General features: G+C 40.5%; 1 protein-coding gene across 1 annotated transcript in view; it reads left to right on the top strand.

Moving 5' to 3' along the window:
* SMCHD1 (structural maintenance of chromosomes flexible hinge domain containing 1) overlaps positions 1–19,815 on the top strand; it is a 185,267-nt gene that overhangs the window by 69,075 nt on the left and 96,377 nt on the right. Inside the window, exons 18-21 of the mRNA XM_045005127.1 lie at positions 4,262–4,339; positions 4,428–4,547; positions 13,808–13,952; positions 14,160–14,256. Of these exons, the coding sequence (XP_044861062.1) occupies positions 4,262–4,339; positions 4,428–4,547; positions 13,808–13,952; positions 14,160–14,256 (440 nt within the window). The remainder of the gene's footprint in view (positions 1–4,261; positions 4,340–4,427; positions 4,548–13,807; positions 13,953–14,159; positions 14,257–19,815) is intronic.

Raw genomic sequence — 19,815 nt, forward strand, 5'->3', positions numbered from 1 at the left:
ACTGGAAATGGTTGGGTCATTACACTAATTGAATATTTCCCTATGTTAAGTTCTCCTCACACCTTCTATGGGTCATCTCAATTATCACTTCAAAGGTTTTTTTTTTCTCCTGCTGATAGCTCATCTCAGCTGATTGGACTCTTCCAGTTGGTCTGCGTACTTCTACCTTTTCATGTTCTCTGTATGTATAAATATCTCCTGTCTGTGTTCTCCATTCTATGCATCCAAAGAAGTGAGCGGTAGCCCACGAAAGCTTATGCTGAAATAAATGTTAGTCTCTAAGGTGCCACAAGTACTCCTGTTCTTTTTGTGGATACAGACTAACACGGCTGCTACTCTGAAACCCAAGAAATAAAAATAAATGCACAGTCTGAGTTCCGCAAACTAAACAGGATTTGAATCAAGCAGTGTCTCACCCAGACAGAGGTATAAATAGGTCACAGCGATGTGCAGCCTGGAACTGCCTTGCAGCCCCGGACCACCCTGTCTCAGTTCAAAGTCTTTGTCCTCCAGATATTCCTCCAGGTGTTGGATTGGGGAGAGGGCATAGAAGAGGCTGAGTGATGATGTCACTTCCCCTCTTTTAGAGTTTCTTCCAGCTTGCTGGGGAGATCTTTTGACATGGAGATCAGGCAGGTCCCCATTGGTCAAGTAGTCTCCATTGTCGACATTTTCTCTCTGAGGTGTCTTCTGGGATGGCCTTTGGAAGAGTGAATTCCCTTTAATCGGCGATCAGCGTGTCTATCTGCTCCATTGTTGTACCTGAAAGGCTGGTTGTGGGTGTTCCCAACCTCACAACATATTTCAGTAATATATACAGCAATACCTCACATATAATGATAGCACATACAATCCGACAGGATATTAGTGTTGAACAGATCAAGACTTTTAAAATGCTATCTCATAAGGCATACTTTGTACAAACATATATTTATATGACAGTGGTGGATATGGGGGTTCCAGGGTGCTGCTTTGAGGTACAGAGTGACAACTCCATTATTTCACAGGTGGGGGCACTCAGATTTAGACCTGTTTGTATTTGACCTGAACAACAAATGTTGCAGATTCTGCTCTGGAGGGAGAACCAGTCCTGGCTATGCTGGACAACAGTGGAGAGGAGGAGCAGTGCTGGCTGGCCCACTGCCCTTCAGGGTTTGGCCCTGCAACCACTGTCAGGATATGACTGCAATGCAACTCACTCTGTTTTGGTCAGGCTGCTCCCATAATGATGGAGGGGCCGAGGGGCCAAACTTGAGTGGGCAAGTGGGGTGGCTAGAGCTGCTGCTCTTTGCCATTGGCTATGGGAGGGCCCAATGGAGGTGACTTGATGCCCCTACCAGTGGTATATACAAATGTGTAATGTGTGTAAGGCTGTGGGTGCCACTGTACCTTCCAATTCCTTTGATACTTTGAGAGTCCTCAAAAAAATCAGACAGGACTTAGCTCTACTGATGATGGTATCTCCAGCCTGGCTCAGGGAGTTTTGGTATTCCAACCTCATGAACCTGTCAACCTGAACCTGATCACTCTCCCAACACACCGAAATGTGATCACATAATTGGAGGGACAAGTCCTACCTCCAGATCTAGTATCCCTCCATTTCATAATCTGGATGTTGGCTGGCTGATTTAGGTTGACAGTGGATTATGTTCTTTATCAGTTCAAAACATCTGCAAACCAAGCATCACAGAACAAAGGGAACTAGCCTTAGTAGTATTTTTTTATGAAGGCACATAGGACTCCTTGATAACGTATCCTCAGATGTCCAGATTAACCAGAAAGGCCAGACTAGAAAAAACATTACCTCCAAAACACAAGGAGTTAATACCTCTTTGCACAAGATTCACATTGCGGTTCTCATGAGAAAAAGGCTATTTTAATGCCAGAAACATTTTGCTTCACAAAATAAATCTACCAAATAAATTCTGTACTTCAGAAAATAAATCTACCATTGCTTTTTTCCCAAACATTTTTCCAAGCATTCTTTCTGGGAAAATAAAGTTATGGCATAAGTGAACATCCCTAGAGTTTTAGAGACTGTTACAAGCATGTGGAGTATACACACTAGCTGTATTTGTCCAGAATGCCAGGGCCTCAAAGGCAAGATGTTAAAATCTGGCATCAGTTGTTATCGTAGGCAACAGGGAAATATTCTCAGAGGGAATTAAGGTTCCTTCTACAAGAGCTGTAGTGGCTTTGTGGATAGAAAATATCTGAGACTCATCTGAGGAATTTTAACAAGTAGATATCCATTTCTCTGCAGAAGCACCCTGTCTAAGGAAGATGCTACTGGGTTAGTTCCCAGATCATTTTCTCAAATAACGTCTTTTACTGTATAGAGGGGAGCTTTTATTTCTGCCTATTCTGCTCTAATGATGATGATTAAATTCTGCTGTATCCTTCTCCCCCTATTTTTGTGATTCACTGCTCACTACTTTCTGTTTATTATGACTGAGGAGAGAAGCTGTGCAGCAGAATGAGAAATTTCATATCTGATCATTTTCTTTCAGTTTTTAGCGTCTCTCACCATTCAAATCTGCCTGGAATACAATTTGTAATAACTTGGGAATTTTTCTCTGAAAAGAGACTTAAATATAGACTTACCTTAAGGTTGGATAATATATTCTCAAGTCTTAATTGGAAAGTTCAAATAGCTTTTGGAAAATCTCTTCTGGTGGTCTGAGGGGAAAGGTGGGGATGGGAACAGAGGTTAGCTTCAGAGTCCAAGCAACAGTCATGTACCACATCTGAATTCCACAGGTGAGAGGCATTATCCATTTGTTACAAATGAGGAAAGAAGCTGCTAAAAGAAGATTATCAGTCAAGAAACTTTTCAGTGTCCCATCATAGAACAAATGTTACCAGTTTGAGGTTTTAAACACAGTCCTGGTTTTGGAGACCAGCATTTTTCCATTCAGACTTTTCCTTTTTGCTACAGCAGCTGCGTGTATTGCCTCTCCCTGGATCACCTTCTCCTTTGCTTAGGATAGATAGTGTATCTTCACAGTATTATTAGTCACATTGTACAGATGGGGAACTAGAGGTAGAGAGGTGAAGTGACTTGTCCAAAGTGCTTTCTTTCAGGGGTTAATCTTGCACTACAACTAAATGATCAAATTTAGGCTAGCAATAGCTGGTGATACTTTTCAACAGGATATTTTGAATTTATTTGAGAACATTTCTCAGTGTTGGTGACTGACAAAAAAAATCATAATGGTTTATTTACACTATCTCCCAAGATCTCCCAAGATTAATTCCTAGTAAAAATTTATTTAACTCACTGTTTTAAAAATTGTGTACAAGAACAAATAAGCTTAGGACAAAGCCGCCTTTGGCAGCCATTTCAAAACATGCATGTAGTTTAGTGCAAGAACATGTGAATAAAGAATATAATTGTAATGTGTAAGAATTTGAAATACCCACATTAAATTGCTATCTAATTTCAGACAGGATGAATGAAATAATGGCATGTTGTAATGAGGTGGTTTTATTTCTTCCCATGAGCCCTCCTTCTCCCCTGTTTCTTCCTTGATTTATTCTGTTTTATTTGATTTTTATTGCTTAGTTTTGCTCCATCTATACTATGTATTTACCAAGTCATAAATTCCTTGATTTTTTGAATAATAAAATTAAATTCAATCCCCCTAAGATGAAGGTGTGAATGAGTGATACATGACCAAAATTTACATTGGTATGTATGTATTGGATACTAAGTTAGAAGATGAAAATTTTAGTAATTAAAAAAATATATATTTTTTGGATGTGCCCTCTTAGTATGGCAAAGATTCTATAGAATAAGAGGAGACAACCTGGGAGAAGGGAGGATAAATGTTTTTGTACTGTCTTTTAATTGGTTTTAGTTTTTTCTACCCAATTGCTCCTATTTTAATCTATTTAATAGTAAGTCACTAGTGAAAGTGGCTTATAAAGCACAGTTGTTTATAAAGCACTACTGAGTATGTAGACTAGAAGTGCCTCCATGTGGGGCACAGCATAACTAAAGGGATATAAAAGTGGGCTTCCACAGTAAATGTATGCTTCCAGTGGCAACAATTTGGCAGTGTGAGAGTTAGGTTCTTTAGTAAAGTTTACCTGCAATCAATGTGATAAGTTGATCAATTGAATTCAAACTCTTGTCTTTTTTTTTAATTTAAAAATATGGTGTCTGGGTATTTGTGATAGGTGTAATTGGTTCCTAGAAAAATAAATATGATACGAAATCTAAATTTATGTAGCTGAATGATCCCTTTTTCTGTTCAAGCTCCTGTTGGGAATAAGGAAATCATTTCTCACATTAGTCAACATGGGGGTAAATGGCCTTACTGGTTTAAGAAAATGGGTGAGTTTGTCTTTAAAATATTACCTTCAATTTATCTATATTTGGGAAATTTTTCTTTTTAACTTTATTTTTATCTGACCCTATCCAGAAAATATTCACAAACTTGGGAGCTACACACTGAAACTGCAAGTCGTGTTGAATGAAAGTAATGCAGACACTTATGCAGGAAGGCCTCTACCATCTAAAATATTTAAATTTAATATTGTAGGTAAGGAAAATTCAAACTATTCCAATTTTCTTCAATTAGATCCTTCACAAATGCTCAGTTCTTACTTTTGACTCACTATATTAAATGTGTGCTGGGTTCAGCTTCAAAATAAATTCAATTTTGGTTAAGAAGTGTAGGGATGATACCTTCAGCAAAGACAAAGTAGTGTTTGTAGGCCAAGGTGTAGATTCACAAAGGAACTTAGGCACCTAACTGCCACTTGAGGTACCTGAATTCCAGAATCTGGCCCCACTGGGATTCACAGAACCCTGTAAACCCCTAAATTTGTTCAATACCTAAATTTTTGCAGTTAAAGTTCCCTAGGTATCTATGTTTCTGCCTCTGACGTGCACTCCAGCACTCCGCCAGGCATCTGGATGCCTGATCCCAGAGTGATTCACAAATCAGGAAGATAGGCATTCTTCTATCCAACTTGCCTGTGGGGCCTGATCTAGTAACCATCATCAGAGCCTGCTTACTGAATCAAGCCCTTGTAGGCGAGCTTATGCTAAAGGGCTGTGGGACAGGGTTGTGGAGAGGAGGACCTCCCTCATAACTTTTAGCCCTGTAGTTAGGGTAATCACCTGAGATGTGAGAGACCTCTTGTTCAAGTTCCTCCTCTACCTGAAGAGGAAAAGAGATTTGAACTGGGATCTTCCACCTCTCAGGTGAGTACCGTAGCCACTGGGTTATTCTTGTGTGGGGGCCTCCTTCAGTCTCGCTGATTGAAGTTCTAGTTTGGATAAATAATGAATGATTGGAGCAGAGGGACTGGATCCTGGGTCTCCCACCTCCCAAGTGAGTGCTCTAAGCACCAGGCTTTAGTCATTTTCATGCATGCTTGCTCACTTTCCCTCTTCCTCTAGCTCTAGCCCAGTGACTCTTGCATTATTTATTCACAGTGGAACAGCTTCAACAGAAGAGATTGAGGGAGCTCCACATCAGAATATCTCATAGCACAGTGGCTAGGATACTCCCCTGAGCGGTGGCAGATCTCTGTTCAAATCCCTTCTCCCTCTCAGATGGAGGGGGGACTTGAACCTGGGTCTCCCACATAAGTAACCCAACCACTGGGCTAAAAGTTATGAGGGTGGTGCCTCATATGCCTCCTTGCTACAGTGCCATAGGCACCTAATGCCAAGAGAAGGTCTGCATCTGAGAATCCTGTGCAAAGAGAAGTGCCTTTCTGGAGCCCAGACTTGGGCTCTTATCTCTGAGATAGGGGCAAGGCTTCACATACACCTTCTCTTTGGCATCTCCCATTGGCTAGTTTAAGGGGGAGCTGCCTAGCATGCTGACCTTTGTGAATCCCATTCTGAGGTGCCTATCTCTCCCCATTCATTATATAGGAAGCGTAGATACAAAACTCAGGCTTTGTGAATCCCAGTGATTTTCTAGGTGCCTAAAAGTTAGGTGTGGTAATGCTCTGCCTCACCATGCCTAAGTTCCTTCATGAATCTAGCCCAGGTATCAAGTGGTTAGAGCAGAAAAGAGCTTGATGCCTGGAAATCCACCATCTATGACAAATCAGATGGATGCTTTGTCTCTTAGTCAGCCTTACAAAAAAAAAAGTAGGATTTTTATGGAAGCTAAAAGCTACCCTTGAACTGAACTTCCCCAAAATATTTATAAAAGAAAAAACAGAATTTTTCTCCTTAGTAGATTTGAACCTAGGGTACTCACTCTACTAGATTTGCAAATTTTCATAATTTAACTTCGCTGACAAATCCTACTTTTTTATAAAACTTGGAAAAATTGGCTGACTTTACAATACATTTAAACAAAAGTATATATGATATTGAAATTGACTAATCCAAACATGAGTTCATACAACCTAAAATATTTCAATGTATATTTACAGTCTCATTCATCTATAATTTTACTGTTATATTACAAGAAAAATCTTACAGAATATCAAACACATCAGTACGTATTCAGTATATAGATAACTTTGTAACCATTTGGAAGATACAGTTGCCTTTGAATATAGTGAAGCAAACTACCAGAAAGAAAACAGTATTTTCCACTACACTTGATGAGTAATTCATTATTTGTCCCTTCTGTATAGTCTGATACATTTATATTTGATCTAAACCCAGTATATGGTGGGTCATGTGTTTCAAAGAGAGCTGATTCTGATTTTAGTGACAATGTGGAACACATCTAAGATGCACACTCTGCTATGGTTGTATCATGTACGTCAGCCACAATGTTACTGGCTTTTTATTGAGAGGATAATAGAAATGGAACTACTTCAGACCTGCCAGTTCAATTTTCTTTTCTGATGTCAAATGAAGCTGTGAACTTTTAACTACTATTTGAAAATTGTTTTGCAGCCTTTTTCTGAAGCAATTTAATTCCATGCCACTGAGCAGCCTTTATTTAACCTTCTTAAGTGGTTGTATATGTGTATGGAAAACTATATACTACTCATAGTAGGGATAGCTCAGTGGTTTGAGCATTGGCTTGCTAAACCCAGGGTTGTGAGTTCAATACCTTGATGTCTTGTCATAACATGTTGCCTTTACTGACTACAGTGATGCTTTAATTTGCTGCATAGTATTATTTGTATTCTTTATATGCGAAGGAATCTAGGGGTTTAATACTACTTTCTATATTGTGTATTTTTGTGCACCTTAATTACAGGATCTCAGAAAGAACATGTAATTATTCAACTTAAAAATGTTCTTTCCTCTTAATTCCTTTTAATTTGTGATTAAATATTTACATTTGGGACCTCAACTCAGACACACGGGCTCCGTGCCTGATTTCAGTAGTCAGCCAAACAGTCCAATTCATGATCTGAGATTTTTTTTAGTGATAACTGGGCCTTACCTGCCCTGTCTGCAGGGCCGGCTCCAGACCCCAGCGCGCCAAGCGCGCGCTTGGGGCGGCGTCCCAGCGGGAGGGCGGCAGGCGGCTCCGGCGGACCTCCTGCAGACGTGCCTGCGGAGGGGTCGCTGGTCCCGTGGCTCCGGTGGAGCATCCGCAGGCATGCCTGCGGCTGGTCCACCGGAGCCGCGGGACCAGCGGACCCTCCGCAGGCACGTCTGCGGGAGGTCCACTGGAGCCGCGGGACCAGCGACCACTAGAGCGCCCCTCGCGGCGTGCCGCCCTGCTTGGGGCGGCGCAAATCCTAGAGCCGCCCCGCCTGTCTCTCTCTCTTTTTTTGGTTACTGGTGTACCTTACAATAAGTAAGCAAGGTGTCCCCATCTAGTGGACAAAATGTGCTTACTTAGAAAGTGGTAGGGTCTTTCTATCCTGTTTTGCAGCTCATATTCTCAGGTTCCAAGACACAGCTTATTACCAGCATCCTTCCTAGCTATTGCATTTTTCAGCAGTTCACAATCCAGAGAAAACCATATCAGAATACTACAAATATAAAACTTTTGGGCTTAAAAAATGACTTTACCTCAAGGGAGAAAAGATAGAAATCCTAGGCGATCTCTGTTTCTAGGAAGACCAAGAAAAAATTGCTGTTTCATGGGCCTCTCATAATCTCTCCACATAAGAAAGGCCGTACCGGGTCAGACCAAAGGTCCATCTAGCCCAGTATCTGTCTACCGACAGTGGCCAATGCCAGGTGCCCCTGAGGGAGTGAACCTAACAGGCAATGATCAAGTGATCTCTCTCCTGCCATCCATCTCCATCCTCTGACGAACAGAGGCTAGGGACACCATTCTTACCCATCCTGGCTAATAGCCATTTATGGACTTAGCCACCATGAATTTATCCAGTCCCCTTTTAAACATTGTTATAGTCCTAGCCTTCACAACCTCCTCAGGTAAGGAGTTCCACAAGTTGACTGTGCGCTGCGTGAAGAAGAACTTCCTTTTATTTGTTTTAAACCTGCTGCCTATTAATTTCATTTGGTGACCCCTAGTTCTTGTGTTATGGGAATAAGTAAATAACTTTTCCTTATCCACTTTCTCAACATCACTCATGATTTTATATACCTCTATCATGTCCCCCCTTAGTCTTCTCTTTTCCAAACTGAAGAGTCCTAGCCTCTTTAATCTTTCCTCATATGGGACCCTCTCTAAACCCCTAATCATTTTAGTTGCTCTTTTCTGAACCTTTTCTAGTGCTAGAATATCTTTTTTGAGGTGAGGAGACCACATCTGTACACAGTATTCGAGATGTGGGCGTACCATGGATTTATATAATGGCAATAATATATTCTCAGTCTTATTCTCTATCCCCTTTTTAATGATTCCTAACATCCTGTTTGCTTTTTTGACCGCCTCTGCACACTGCGTGGACATCTTCAGAGAACTATCCACGATAACTCCAAGATCTTTTTCCTGACTCGTTGTAGCTAAATTAGCCCCCATCATGTTGTATGTATAGTTGGGGTTATTTTTTCCAATGTGCATTACTTTACATTTATCCACATTAAATTTCATTTGCCATTTTGTTGCCCAATCACTTAGTTTTGTGAGATCTTTTTGAAGTTCTTCACAATCTGCTTTGGTCTTAACTATCTTGAGTAGTTTAGTATCATCTGCAAACTTTGCCACCTCACTGTTTACCCCTTTCTCCAGATCATTTATGAATAAATTGAATAGGATTGGTCCTAGGACTGACCCTTGGGGAACACCACTAGTTACCCCTCTCCATTCTGAGAATTTACCATTAATTCCTACCCTTTGTTCCCTGTCCATTAACCAGTTCTCAATCCATGAAAGGACCTTTCCTTTTATCCCATGACAGCTTAATTTACGTAAGAGCCTTTGGTGAGGGACCTTGTCAAAGGCTTTCTGGAAATCTAAGTACACTATGTCCACCGGATCCCCCTTGTCCACATGTTTGTTGACCCCTTCAAAGAACTCTAATAGATTAGTAAGACACGATTTCCCTTTACAGAAACCATGTTGACTATTGCTCAAGAGTTTGTTTTTCTATGTGTCTGATAATTTTATTCTTTACTATTGTTTCAACTAATTTGCCCGGTACCGACGTTAGACTTACCGGTCTGTAATTGCCGGGATCACCCCTAGAGCCCTTTTTAAATATTGGCGTTACATTAGCTAACTTCCAGTCATTGGGTACCGAAGCCGATTTAAAGGACAGGTTACAAACCTTAGTTAATAGTTCCGCAACTTCACATTTGAGTTCTTTCAGAACTCTTGGGTGAATGCCATCTGGTCCCGGTGACTTGTTAATGTTGAGTTTATCAATTAATTCCAAAACCTCCTCTAGCGACACTTCAATCTGTGACAGTTCCTCAGATTTGTCACCTACAAAAGCCAGCTCAGGTTTGGGAATCTCCCTAACATCCTCAGCCGTGAAGACTGAAGCAAAGAATCCATTTAGTTTCTCCGCAATGACTTTATCATCTTTAAGCGCTCCTTTTGAATTTTGATCATCAAGGGGCCCCACTGGTTGTTTAGCAGGCTTCCTGCTTCTGATGTACTTAAAAAACATTTTGTTATTACCTTTGGAGTTTTTGGCTAGCCGTTCTTCAAACTCCTCTTTGGCTTTTCTTATTACACTCTTGCACTTAAGTTGGCAGTGTTTGTGCTCCTTTCTATTTGCCTCACTAGGATTTGACTTCCACTTTTTAAAGGAAGTCCTTTTATCTCTCACTGCTTCTTTTACATGGTTGTTAAGCCACGGTGGCTCTTTTTTAGTTCTTTTACTGTTTTTCTTAATTTGGGGTATACCTTGAAGTTGGGCCTCTATTATGGTGTCTTTAAAAAGGGCCCACGCAACTTGCAGGGATTTCACTTTAGTCACTGTACCTTTTAACTTTTGTCTAACTAACCCCCTCATTTTTGTATAGTTCCCCCTTTTGAAATTAAAGGCCACAGTGTTGGGCAGTTGAGATGTTCTTCCCACCACAGGGATGTTGAATGCTATTGTATTATGGTCACTATTTCCAAGCGGTCCTGCTATAGTTACCTCTTGGACCAGTTCCTGCGCTCCACTCAGGATTAAATCTAGAGTCGCCTCTCCCCTTGTGGGTTCCCGTACCAGCTGCTCCATGAAGCAGTCATTTAAAGTATTGAGAAATTTTATCTCTGCATTTCGTCCTGAAGTGAAATGTTCCCAGTCAATATGGGGATAATTGAAATCCCCCACTATTATTGGGTTCTTAATTTTGATAGCCTCTCTAATTTCCCTTAGCATTTCATCATCACTATTACTGTCCTGGTCAGGTGGTCGATAATAGATCCCTACTGTTATATTTTTACTAGAGCATGAAATTTCTACCCATAGAGACTCTATGGAACCTGTGGATTCGCTTAAGATTTTTACTTCATTTGAATCTACACTTTCTTTAACATATAGTGCCACTCCTCCCCCTGCACGGCCTGTTCTGTCCTTCCGATATATTTTGTACCCCGGAATGATTGTGTCCCATTGATTGCTCTCAGTCCACCAGGTTTCTGTGATGCCTATTATATCTATATCCTCCTTTATCACAAGACACTCTAGTTCACCCATCTTATTATTTAGACTTCTGGCATTTGTGTACAAGCACTTTAAAAACTTGTCCCTGTTTATTAGCCTACCTTTTTCTGATGTGCCAGATTCTTTTTTATGTGACTGTTTATCATCTGATCCGGCCCTTACATTATACTTCTCATTCCTCTGCTCCTGACTATAACCTGGAGATTCTCTATCATCAGACTCTCCCCTAAGAGAAGTCTGTGTCCGATCCACACGCTCCTCTGCAGCAGTCAGCTTTCCCCCATCTCCTAGTTTAAAAACTGCTCTACAACCTTTTTAATGTTTAGTGCCAGCAGTCTGGTTCCACTTTGGTTTAGGTGGAGCCCATCTCTCCTGTATAGGCTCCTCCCATCCCAGAAGTTTCCCCAGTTCCTAATGAACGTGAACCCTTCCTCTCTACACCATCGTCTCATCCACGCATTGAGACTCTCCAGATGACGATAGCCCCTCAAAACACACCAAGTGACTGAAGAGTTTTGAGTCATAGTTTAAGTCTAGAAGGGACCACCTGATTGGCAAACAAAGCAGGTATAGCTACCAATCCTAAATGGAGACTTCTCTTTGTACTTGGTCTGTCAAATGTCCTCTGAAGCAGGGTCTTGATTACCCTGAGGCCCTCTGGTTCAAAAGTCCTACAAAAGTCTCTCGTAGCAGTGTTTTGGCTACCCTGAGACCCTCTGTCTTACAACGTCATGGATCTCTTCAGATATTAATTGAGGAGCTAACTAACTAACTTATGATGTTCCTAGCATTTATACCCTCTGTTCTCAAAGGAGTCACATTTCCTCAAAATATGCTCTGTGGGTGTTCCATTACTGATTTTTTTCTAATTAATATTTTAGAAGGGACTGCAAACCAGATACCAAAGATCAGTTGACATTTACCCTCTCAGTCGTTCACATGAGCTCTCAGTGTGATGCCATCCAAAAGGTTCATTTTGAACCAAGCTCACTGATTGCATGTTTTTGCATTTTCTTTACTTGGTGAGCTGGTCACTGACTGATGTGATCAAAGTTCCAAGTTGAAACACACACACGGAAAGAGTCTCAATTAACCATTCAAACGCAGTCAATATAGCCACTTGCTCAATCTCCACGGCAGTGGTAATGAGGTGGGCTTCTTGGATACATCTTTCTGGTGCTGCCCAAATTGCTGCAGATGACAGTGGAAGATCTCCTGTTTGAAGGGCCCAAGCTCTTAATGGAGAAGATGGGCTCTTCTCTCCACATCTTAAAGGATTCCTGAGAATCTATTCAGCGGGACAGAAGAGAAGATACAGCTCTCAGCCACAGCACAGGTCACGACCTCCTCAATACCGACCATCTCAGCTCTATTATGCGCTGGAGCGTAAGAGGTCCAATGTTCAAAAATGGAAGCAGTCAGCTTCAATCCATGACCTCTCAGTCTCTTGTAAGTACTTTTGATGGGTCAAGGGCCCGAGCAACTATACCTTGCAGCATCAGCTGCCATCTACACACGCCCTTTCAGAAGTTGCCTGGCCCTCTTGTACAGCAGTTGGGAGAATATTACCTCTGACAGAGAAATCTTGGAGATTATTTCAATTCACGTCCAGCCCCCATTTCCACCCTCCTTCCCCATCTCTCTTCAGGGACCCTTGTCACAAGAATCTACTATGCCAGGAAATAGTCAGTCTGTTATGCCTAGGGGCCACAGAACCAGTCCTGGCACATCTCAGGGGCAAGGGATTTTATTCCAGTTATTTCGTGATCCCCAAGGTGAAGGGAGGTTGGAGGTCCGTTCTAGATCTAAGGGCATTAAACAAGTGCGTGAAGGCGCACAAGTTCTAGATGATCATGCTAGCAGCTATTATTCCAGCTATAGAGCCGGGAGATTAGTTTTTGGCCCTCAACCTCAAGATGCCTACTTCCACATCTCAATACGACCGTCACACAGGAGATTCCTACTGTTTATCTTCAGGCAGGACCATTATCAGTACAGGGTGCAGATGAGAGGCCGAATGTCCTCGTTACTGCTCCAGGGCTGGCCTGGGAAAACATTCCATGAGAGAAGTCCTCATCCTCTCATGGGACAGGGACCTCTTGTATGCTTTTCTCCCATTTTCTCTTCTATTCAAGGTCCTGTTGAAAATTCGACAGGACAAAGCAATTTATTTTAAGATAGTTAGCTCCCCAGTAGACTTCATTCCAAGTTACAGAGGTCTGTTTGTACTCCTGTGTAGAGTCCATGGCAAACATTTTTAGAAGTGACCAGTGATTTTTGGGTGCTTTGACTTTTTTGAGTGATTTTTCTCAAAACGTGGTAAAGGGTGGGGGTTATTTTCAAAGTATGAGTGTGCTCAGTATTTTTTTTTTTAAATCAGGATGCATTAAGTGGCTCAAGTTTGGAACAACTGGATAACAAAAGTGTTTATCCTAGCATGTAAACTGAATTTTGTTTATGTAAATCAGAATATGTAAATTGTTTAATTTTACAAAGCGATCCACTGTCCCGTTGGATTTTGTTGAGACATTTCATAGTGCTCTGAAGTTGCAGACATGTTTTATATAAGTTCTTACACCTTACATCAGTATATGTTTGCATTTTAAACAATTACTTCTAAATCCATACAGACTGAGGAAGGAGAGACTGAGAGGTTCTGATCTATCACTGCTGCCAAAAATCTCAGTTTATTGTCTACTAGCCTGTTAGGATGGGACCCTCCTTCCCCATCTATTTGCCTGTTAGAGTGGGAGTTTAGGTGTCTGTACTGATGCCTTAGTTAAAAGAAATATAATGTGTAGTTACAGATAAAATTACCTACATTAACTTTTTTCTCTCTTAGAGGGGAAACCAGAAAAATTTTCAGTGAGTCTTTTGGATCCTCCATTTCGAGTTGGAGTACCTTTTAATATTCCTTTGGACTTGCAGGATGAATTTGGTCATCCCACACAGCTGGCAACTGATATTGAGCCAATTCTTGAAGCTAGGTAATTAAACATATCGAATTTTTATTCTCCCTTTTTTGTAACTTTTACACATTTTTGTTCTTTAATTTTACAAGGTGTTGGACTAGGTATTTTTAATATAAATTGTCTGACACCTCCTGTGGCTTCCAAGTGTTCTTACATCTTGATTATATTTTGGGTGAGAATTAAAATGCTTTTCTTTAAATTAATTTTAATTTATTTTTGTAGTGGTTTGACTTTACAATATGAAGAAATAAGTAGAGGAACAAATTGCGTCATTAAGGGTGTCACTGCTAAAGGCCACGTGAACAATTACCTGGGCAAGGTAGGCTGAGTTATTTAAATTTGGGCAGTATATTAAAACTGCTCACTGCTTTATATGTAAAATGCATTCTAGTGTTCCGTTGTCTTTTATCTGTTCTTAAATATGGGGAATAAGCAGGAATAACTCTAACTGCTTGTAAATAAATACAACTATGACATAGTTGGCATCATAGAGACTTGCTGGGATAATATGCATGACTGGAATATTGGTATAGAACGGTACAGCTTGCTCAGAAACGACAGGCAGGGGGGAAAAAAGGAGACGTTGCCTTACATATTAGAAATGTATACACTTAGACTGAGATTGAGATGGAAATAGGAGACAGACTTATTGAAAGTCTCTGGGTAAGGATAAAAGGGGTAAAAAAATAAGGGTGATGTTGTCACAGAATATTCAGGAATCTGACTGAGGAGATATGAGCCATTAGCGATTATCTTTGAAAAGTCATGGAAGATGGGAAAGATTCCAGAAGATTGGAAAAGGGTAAATATAGTGCCCATCTATAAAAGGGGAAATAAGGACAAATCAGGGAAATACAGATCAGTCAGCTTAACTTCTGTACCCGGAAAGATAATGGAGCAAATAATTAAGCAATCAATTTGCAGACATCTAGACGATAAGGAGATGACAAATCCATACTAACTTTTACTTAAGAACAAATCGTGTTAAACCAACCTAATAGCTTTCTTTGACAGGGTAACATGCCTTGTGGATGGGGGAGAGAAGCGGTAGACGGGGTATATCTTGACTTTAGTAAAGCTTTGGATACTGTCTCGCATGACCTTCTCATAACCAAACTAGGGAAATGCAATCTAGATGGTGCTAGTATAAGGTGGGTGCATAACTGGTTAGAAAACCGTTCCCAGAGAATAATTATTAGTGATTCACAGTCATGCTGGAAGGGCATTACGGGTAGGGTCCTGCAGCCAGGGAACAGTTCTGGGTCCGGTTCTGTTCTATATCTTCATCAATGATTTAGATAATGGCATAGAGAGTACACTTATAAAGTTTGTGAATGATACCAAGCTGGGAGGGGTTGCAAGTGATTTGGAGGATAGGATTATAATTCAAAATGATCTGGACAAACTGGAGAAATGATCTGACGTATAGAGGATGAAATTCAATAAGGACAAATTCAAAGTACTTCATTTAGGAAGGAACAATCAGTTGCATACATACAAAATGGGAAATGACTGCCTAAGAAGGAGTACTGCGGAAAGGGATCTGGGGGGTCATAGTGGACCACAAGCTAAATATGAGTCAACAGTGTAACACTGTTGCAAAAAAAGTGAACATCATTCTGGGATGTATTGGCAGGAGTGTTGTAAACAAGACATGAGAAATAATTCTTTTGCTCTACTCCGTGCTGATTAGGCCTCAACTGGAGTATTGTATCCAGTTTTGGGTGCCACATTTCAGGAAAGATGTGAACAAATTGGAGAAAGTCCAGAGAAGAGCAACAAAAATGATTAAGTGTCTAGGAAACATGACCTATGAGGGAAGATTAAACAAACCCAATCTTTTCAGTCTGGAAAAGAGAAGACTGAGAAGGGACATAACAGTTTTCAAGTACATAAAAGGTTATTATAAGGAAGGAGAAAAAATTGTTGTTCTTAACCTCTGAGGATAGGACAAAAAGCAGTGGGCTTAAATTGCAGCAAGGGTTGGACATTAAGAAAAACTTCCTAACTGTCAGGGTGGTTAAGCACTGGAATAAATTGCCTAGGGAGGTTGTGGAATCTCCATCATCGGAGATTTTTAAGAGCAGGATAGACAAACACCTGTCAGGGATAGTCTAGTTAATGCTTAGTCCTGCCATGAGTGCAGGGGACTGGACTAGATGACCTCTCAAGGTCCCTTCCAGTCCTATGATTCTATGATTAATTGACTTGGATACAGCATCTCTTACAACAAACATACATGATTCTTGAATTGTCTTAAATGTAAATGCACTCTGTGAGGGTACTGGAGTATCATTAATGGGATGTCGTGGGTGAGAGGAAGGCACTCATGATTGCTGGAAGAAGTGTTCTGAGGGAGGAGTTTGGAAGGAGGAGAGAGGGCAGATACTTGGACACTAAAAACAGGGGGTTTGTTCCAGTCATAGGGGGTTGCATGTGTGAAGGTATAAACCTGAGTATGTGAGAGATGAGCAAAAAGAGAATACCAGTGAAAAAGAATTGGAAGGAGTTTAGGGAGATAAGGGAGTAGTGAGCAAAGAAGAGTAACAGCAGAAATGTAGATTGTGGCAAGATTAGGGAGGATCTTGAAGAAACTTGAAGTTGAGAAACTTGTTCAGTCTAGTAAAATGGGAAGCCACTAAAGGTACTCAGGGTGCAGGAATGTGATGCAATCATTGCAGGAGAGGAAAATTACCCTTGCAATGGCTGGTTGGATAAACTGTGAGGAGATAAGAACTAGAGATGACAAAATATAGACACAAGTTTTAGCTGTGTGAATGAACAAAGGATGCTTATGGTTATATCAGAAGTAGTGACAGTACCTAACAGAGGACTGGAGGGGAAAGAAAGAGTCAGAAGAGTAAAAAAAAAGATTACATTGCAGTAATGAATCTAGGAGATAAGTTGGATGGTATAGTTGACAGTGATGATTAAAAACGAAAAAGGAGGGGGGCAGGAAGCAGAGAAGAAGGTTAGGAGGAAAGCTATTCACTTTCTTCAAAATAGTCTGAGGTGATAGCAAAACAATCAGGATACTTTGGAGAGGTAGCTAGAAAGGATACTATATGGGAGAGGAAGAAGTTGGGAGTAGAGCGAGAACTGTGGCAATGGTTACTCTCCCAATGATCTCATTGTCTGTAGAATGGAGGGGACCAAGGAAAAGACACAGATAGGGTTGAGAAGGAGGATGAGGAAATGCTGAAGGAGTTAGTCTGCAAGGTGGGGAAAAGCCTAGATAATAGTAATGGGAAAATAGTAGAACGAAGATTGTGGATCAGTGTAGCAGGCATCGGACAGATAACAATAAAGAAGAATAATCAATATTTTGGTTTAGCTGGAAGGCAATTAGTGACATAGCTCAGGGTGGTTTTGGTGGAATGGAGAGAGGGACAAAGCCAGATTGTAGGGGATCAAGGAGACACTTGGAGGAGAGGAATCAGTGCAGAAGACAGCATATTCTAAGATTCTGAATAAACAGAGGAGGATGGGTGGGAGCTGAAGGTAGATAAAAAGGCAGGTAGGAATAAGTGAAGATTATTTTCAAGACACTAAAGCAGATATAAGAGCATACTTGAAGGCAAAAGGAAAAAGATAGGTAAAAGATAAGAGAGAGGGAGGGGTCCGAGAAGGATCCAGGCATGATAGAAAGTCCATCTGAGGTCCAGAAGGTGGTGAGAGGCAGAGCAGTTGAAACTCTCCTGGTAAAGATAAAGAGGAAAAAATAGGGGTAGGTGTCATGGTGGGTGTCTACTATAGACCACCCAGTCAGGAGAAAGAAATGGATGAGGCATTTCTAGAACAAATATCAGAAATATCCAAAACACAAAACCTGATAGTAATGAGGGACTTCAACTGCCCAGGCATCTGGTAGAAAAGTAATAGGGCTAAACAAAATATCCGGTAAGTTCTTGAAATGTGTTGGGGACAACTTTTTCTTTCAGAAAGTAGAGGAAGTAACCAGGGGGACAGCCATTTTGGACTTGATTCTGACAAACAGGCAGGAATTGGTTATGAATCTGAAAGTGGAAGGCAATTGAGTGAGAATGAACATGAAGTGATAGATTTAATGATCCTAAGCAAAGGAAGAGTGAGAGCAGCAAAATAAGCACAATGGGCTTCAAAAAAAGCACACTTTAACAAACTCAGAGAACTGGTTGGTAGGGATTCTATAGGAAGAAAATCTAAAGGATAAAGTAGTTCAGGAGACGTGGCAGTTTCTCAAGGAGACCATATTAAAGGCACAACTGCAAACTATCCCAGTGTGTAGTAAAGATAGGAAGAATAGTAAGAGGCTCCATCAAGAGGTCTTTAATGACCTGAAGATCAAAAAGGAGTCCTACAAAAGTAGAAACATGGATCAATTACTAAGGAGAAGTATAGAAGAATAGCACAAACAAGTAGGGACAAAATCAGAAAAACTAAGGCACAAAATGGAGGATGGATGAGGTCCCAGAGGACTGGAAAAGGGCAAATATAGTACCTATCTTGAAAAAGAGGGGCAAAGAGGACCTGGGAATTTAGCTAGTCAGCTTATCTTCAATATCTGAAAAGATAGTGGAACAAATTATTAAACAATCAATTTGTAAACACCTAAAGCGTAATAGGGCGATAAGGAATAGACCGCATGGATTTGTCAAGAACAAATCATGCCAAACCAACCTAATTTCCTTTGACAGGGGTTACTGGTCTAGTGGATGACATATCAGTAGGTGTGATATATCTTTTTTTTTTTTTAAAGTAAGTTTTTTAGTTTAGTTTAGTTTGCAGATGACACCAAGCTGGGAGGATTTGCAAGCTTTTTGGAATTAGAATTAGAATTGAGAAAGACCTTAAGAAATTGGAGAATTAGTCTGAAATCAACAAGATAAAATTCAATAATGATAAGAACAAAGTATTTTGATTAGGAAGGAAAAATCAAATGCACACATACAAAATGGGGACTAACTAGTTGGGAGATAGTACTGCTGGAAAGGCTCTAGGGTGTATAGTCAATCGCAAATTGAATGTGTGTCAATGTAATGCTGTTGCAAAAAAGGCTAATATCATTGAGGTGTATTCATAGTAGTTAGACACAGGAGATAGTTCTCCTACTCTGTAATGTACTGGTGAGGCCTCAGATGGAATACTATGTCCAGTCCTTGGCACCACACTTTAGGAAAGATTGGAGAGATTCCAGAGGAGAACAAAAACTTATAAAAGGTTTAGAAAACCTGACCCATGAGGAAAGGTTAAAAAACTGGGCATGTTTATTCTTGAGACAAGATGACTGAACAGACACCTGATAAGTCTTCAAATATATGAAAGTCTCTTATAAAGAGGATGGTGATAAATTGTTTTCTGTCCACTGAAGGTAGGAAAAAGAAGTAATGGACTTAATCTCTAGCAAGGGAGATACAGGATAGATATTAAGAAAAAAAACTTACTAACTGTAAGGTTAATTAGGCTGTGGAATAGGTTTCCAAAGGAGGTTGTGGTATCTTCTTCATTAGAGGATTTTTTAAATCATGTTAGACAAACACCTGTCAGGTATGGTCTTGATTTACTTGGTTCTATCTCAGTGCAGGGGGATGGACTTGATGACTTCTTGAGGTCCCTTTCAGCCTCACTTTTATATGATTCTGTGACTCTACCCTGTAATTATAGTGGCAAAGGAGCGCAATTATAGTTAAGTTGTGTCATGACATCCGTTTAAAGGTCAACTTTTCTAAACGCTAAAATTGATGTGCTTATTTGAATATCTTTGAAAATTGGTAAGCCTCAGAAAGGTACAGGGTAGGGTTAGTGACCCAAATTTGGAGTCATTTGAGCATGGGATTCCAGAGATATAAACCCGGGGGGTGGGGGGGGGGGAATAGCCTTTTTTTTTTTTTAAGTTCCA

Source organism: Mauremys mutica, chromosome 2 (genome assembly GCF_020497125.1).
Source record: "Mauremys mutica isolate MM-2020 ecotype Southern chromosome 2, ASM2049712v1, whole genome shotgun sequence".
Classification (NCBI taxonomy): domain Eukaryota; kingdom Metazoa; phylum Chordata; order Testudines; family Geoemydidae; genus Mauremys; species Mauremys mutica.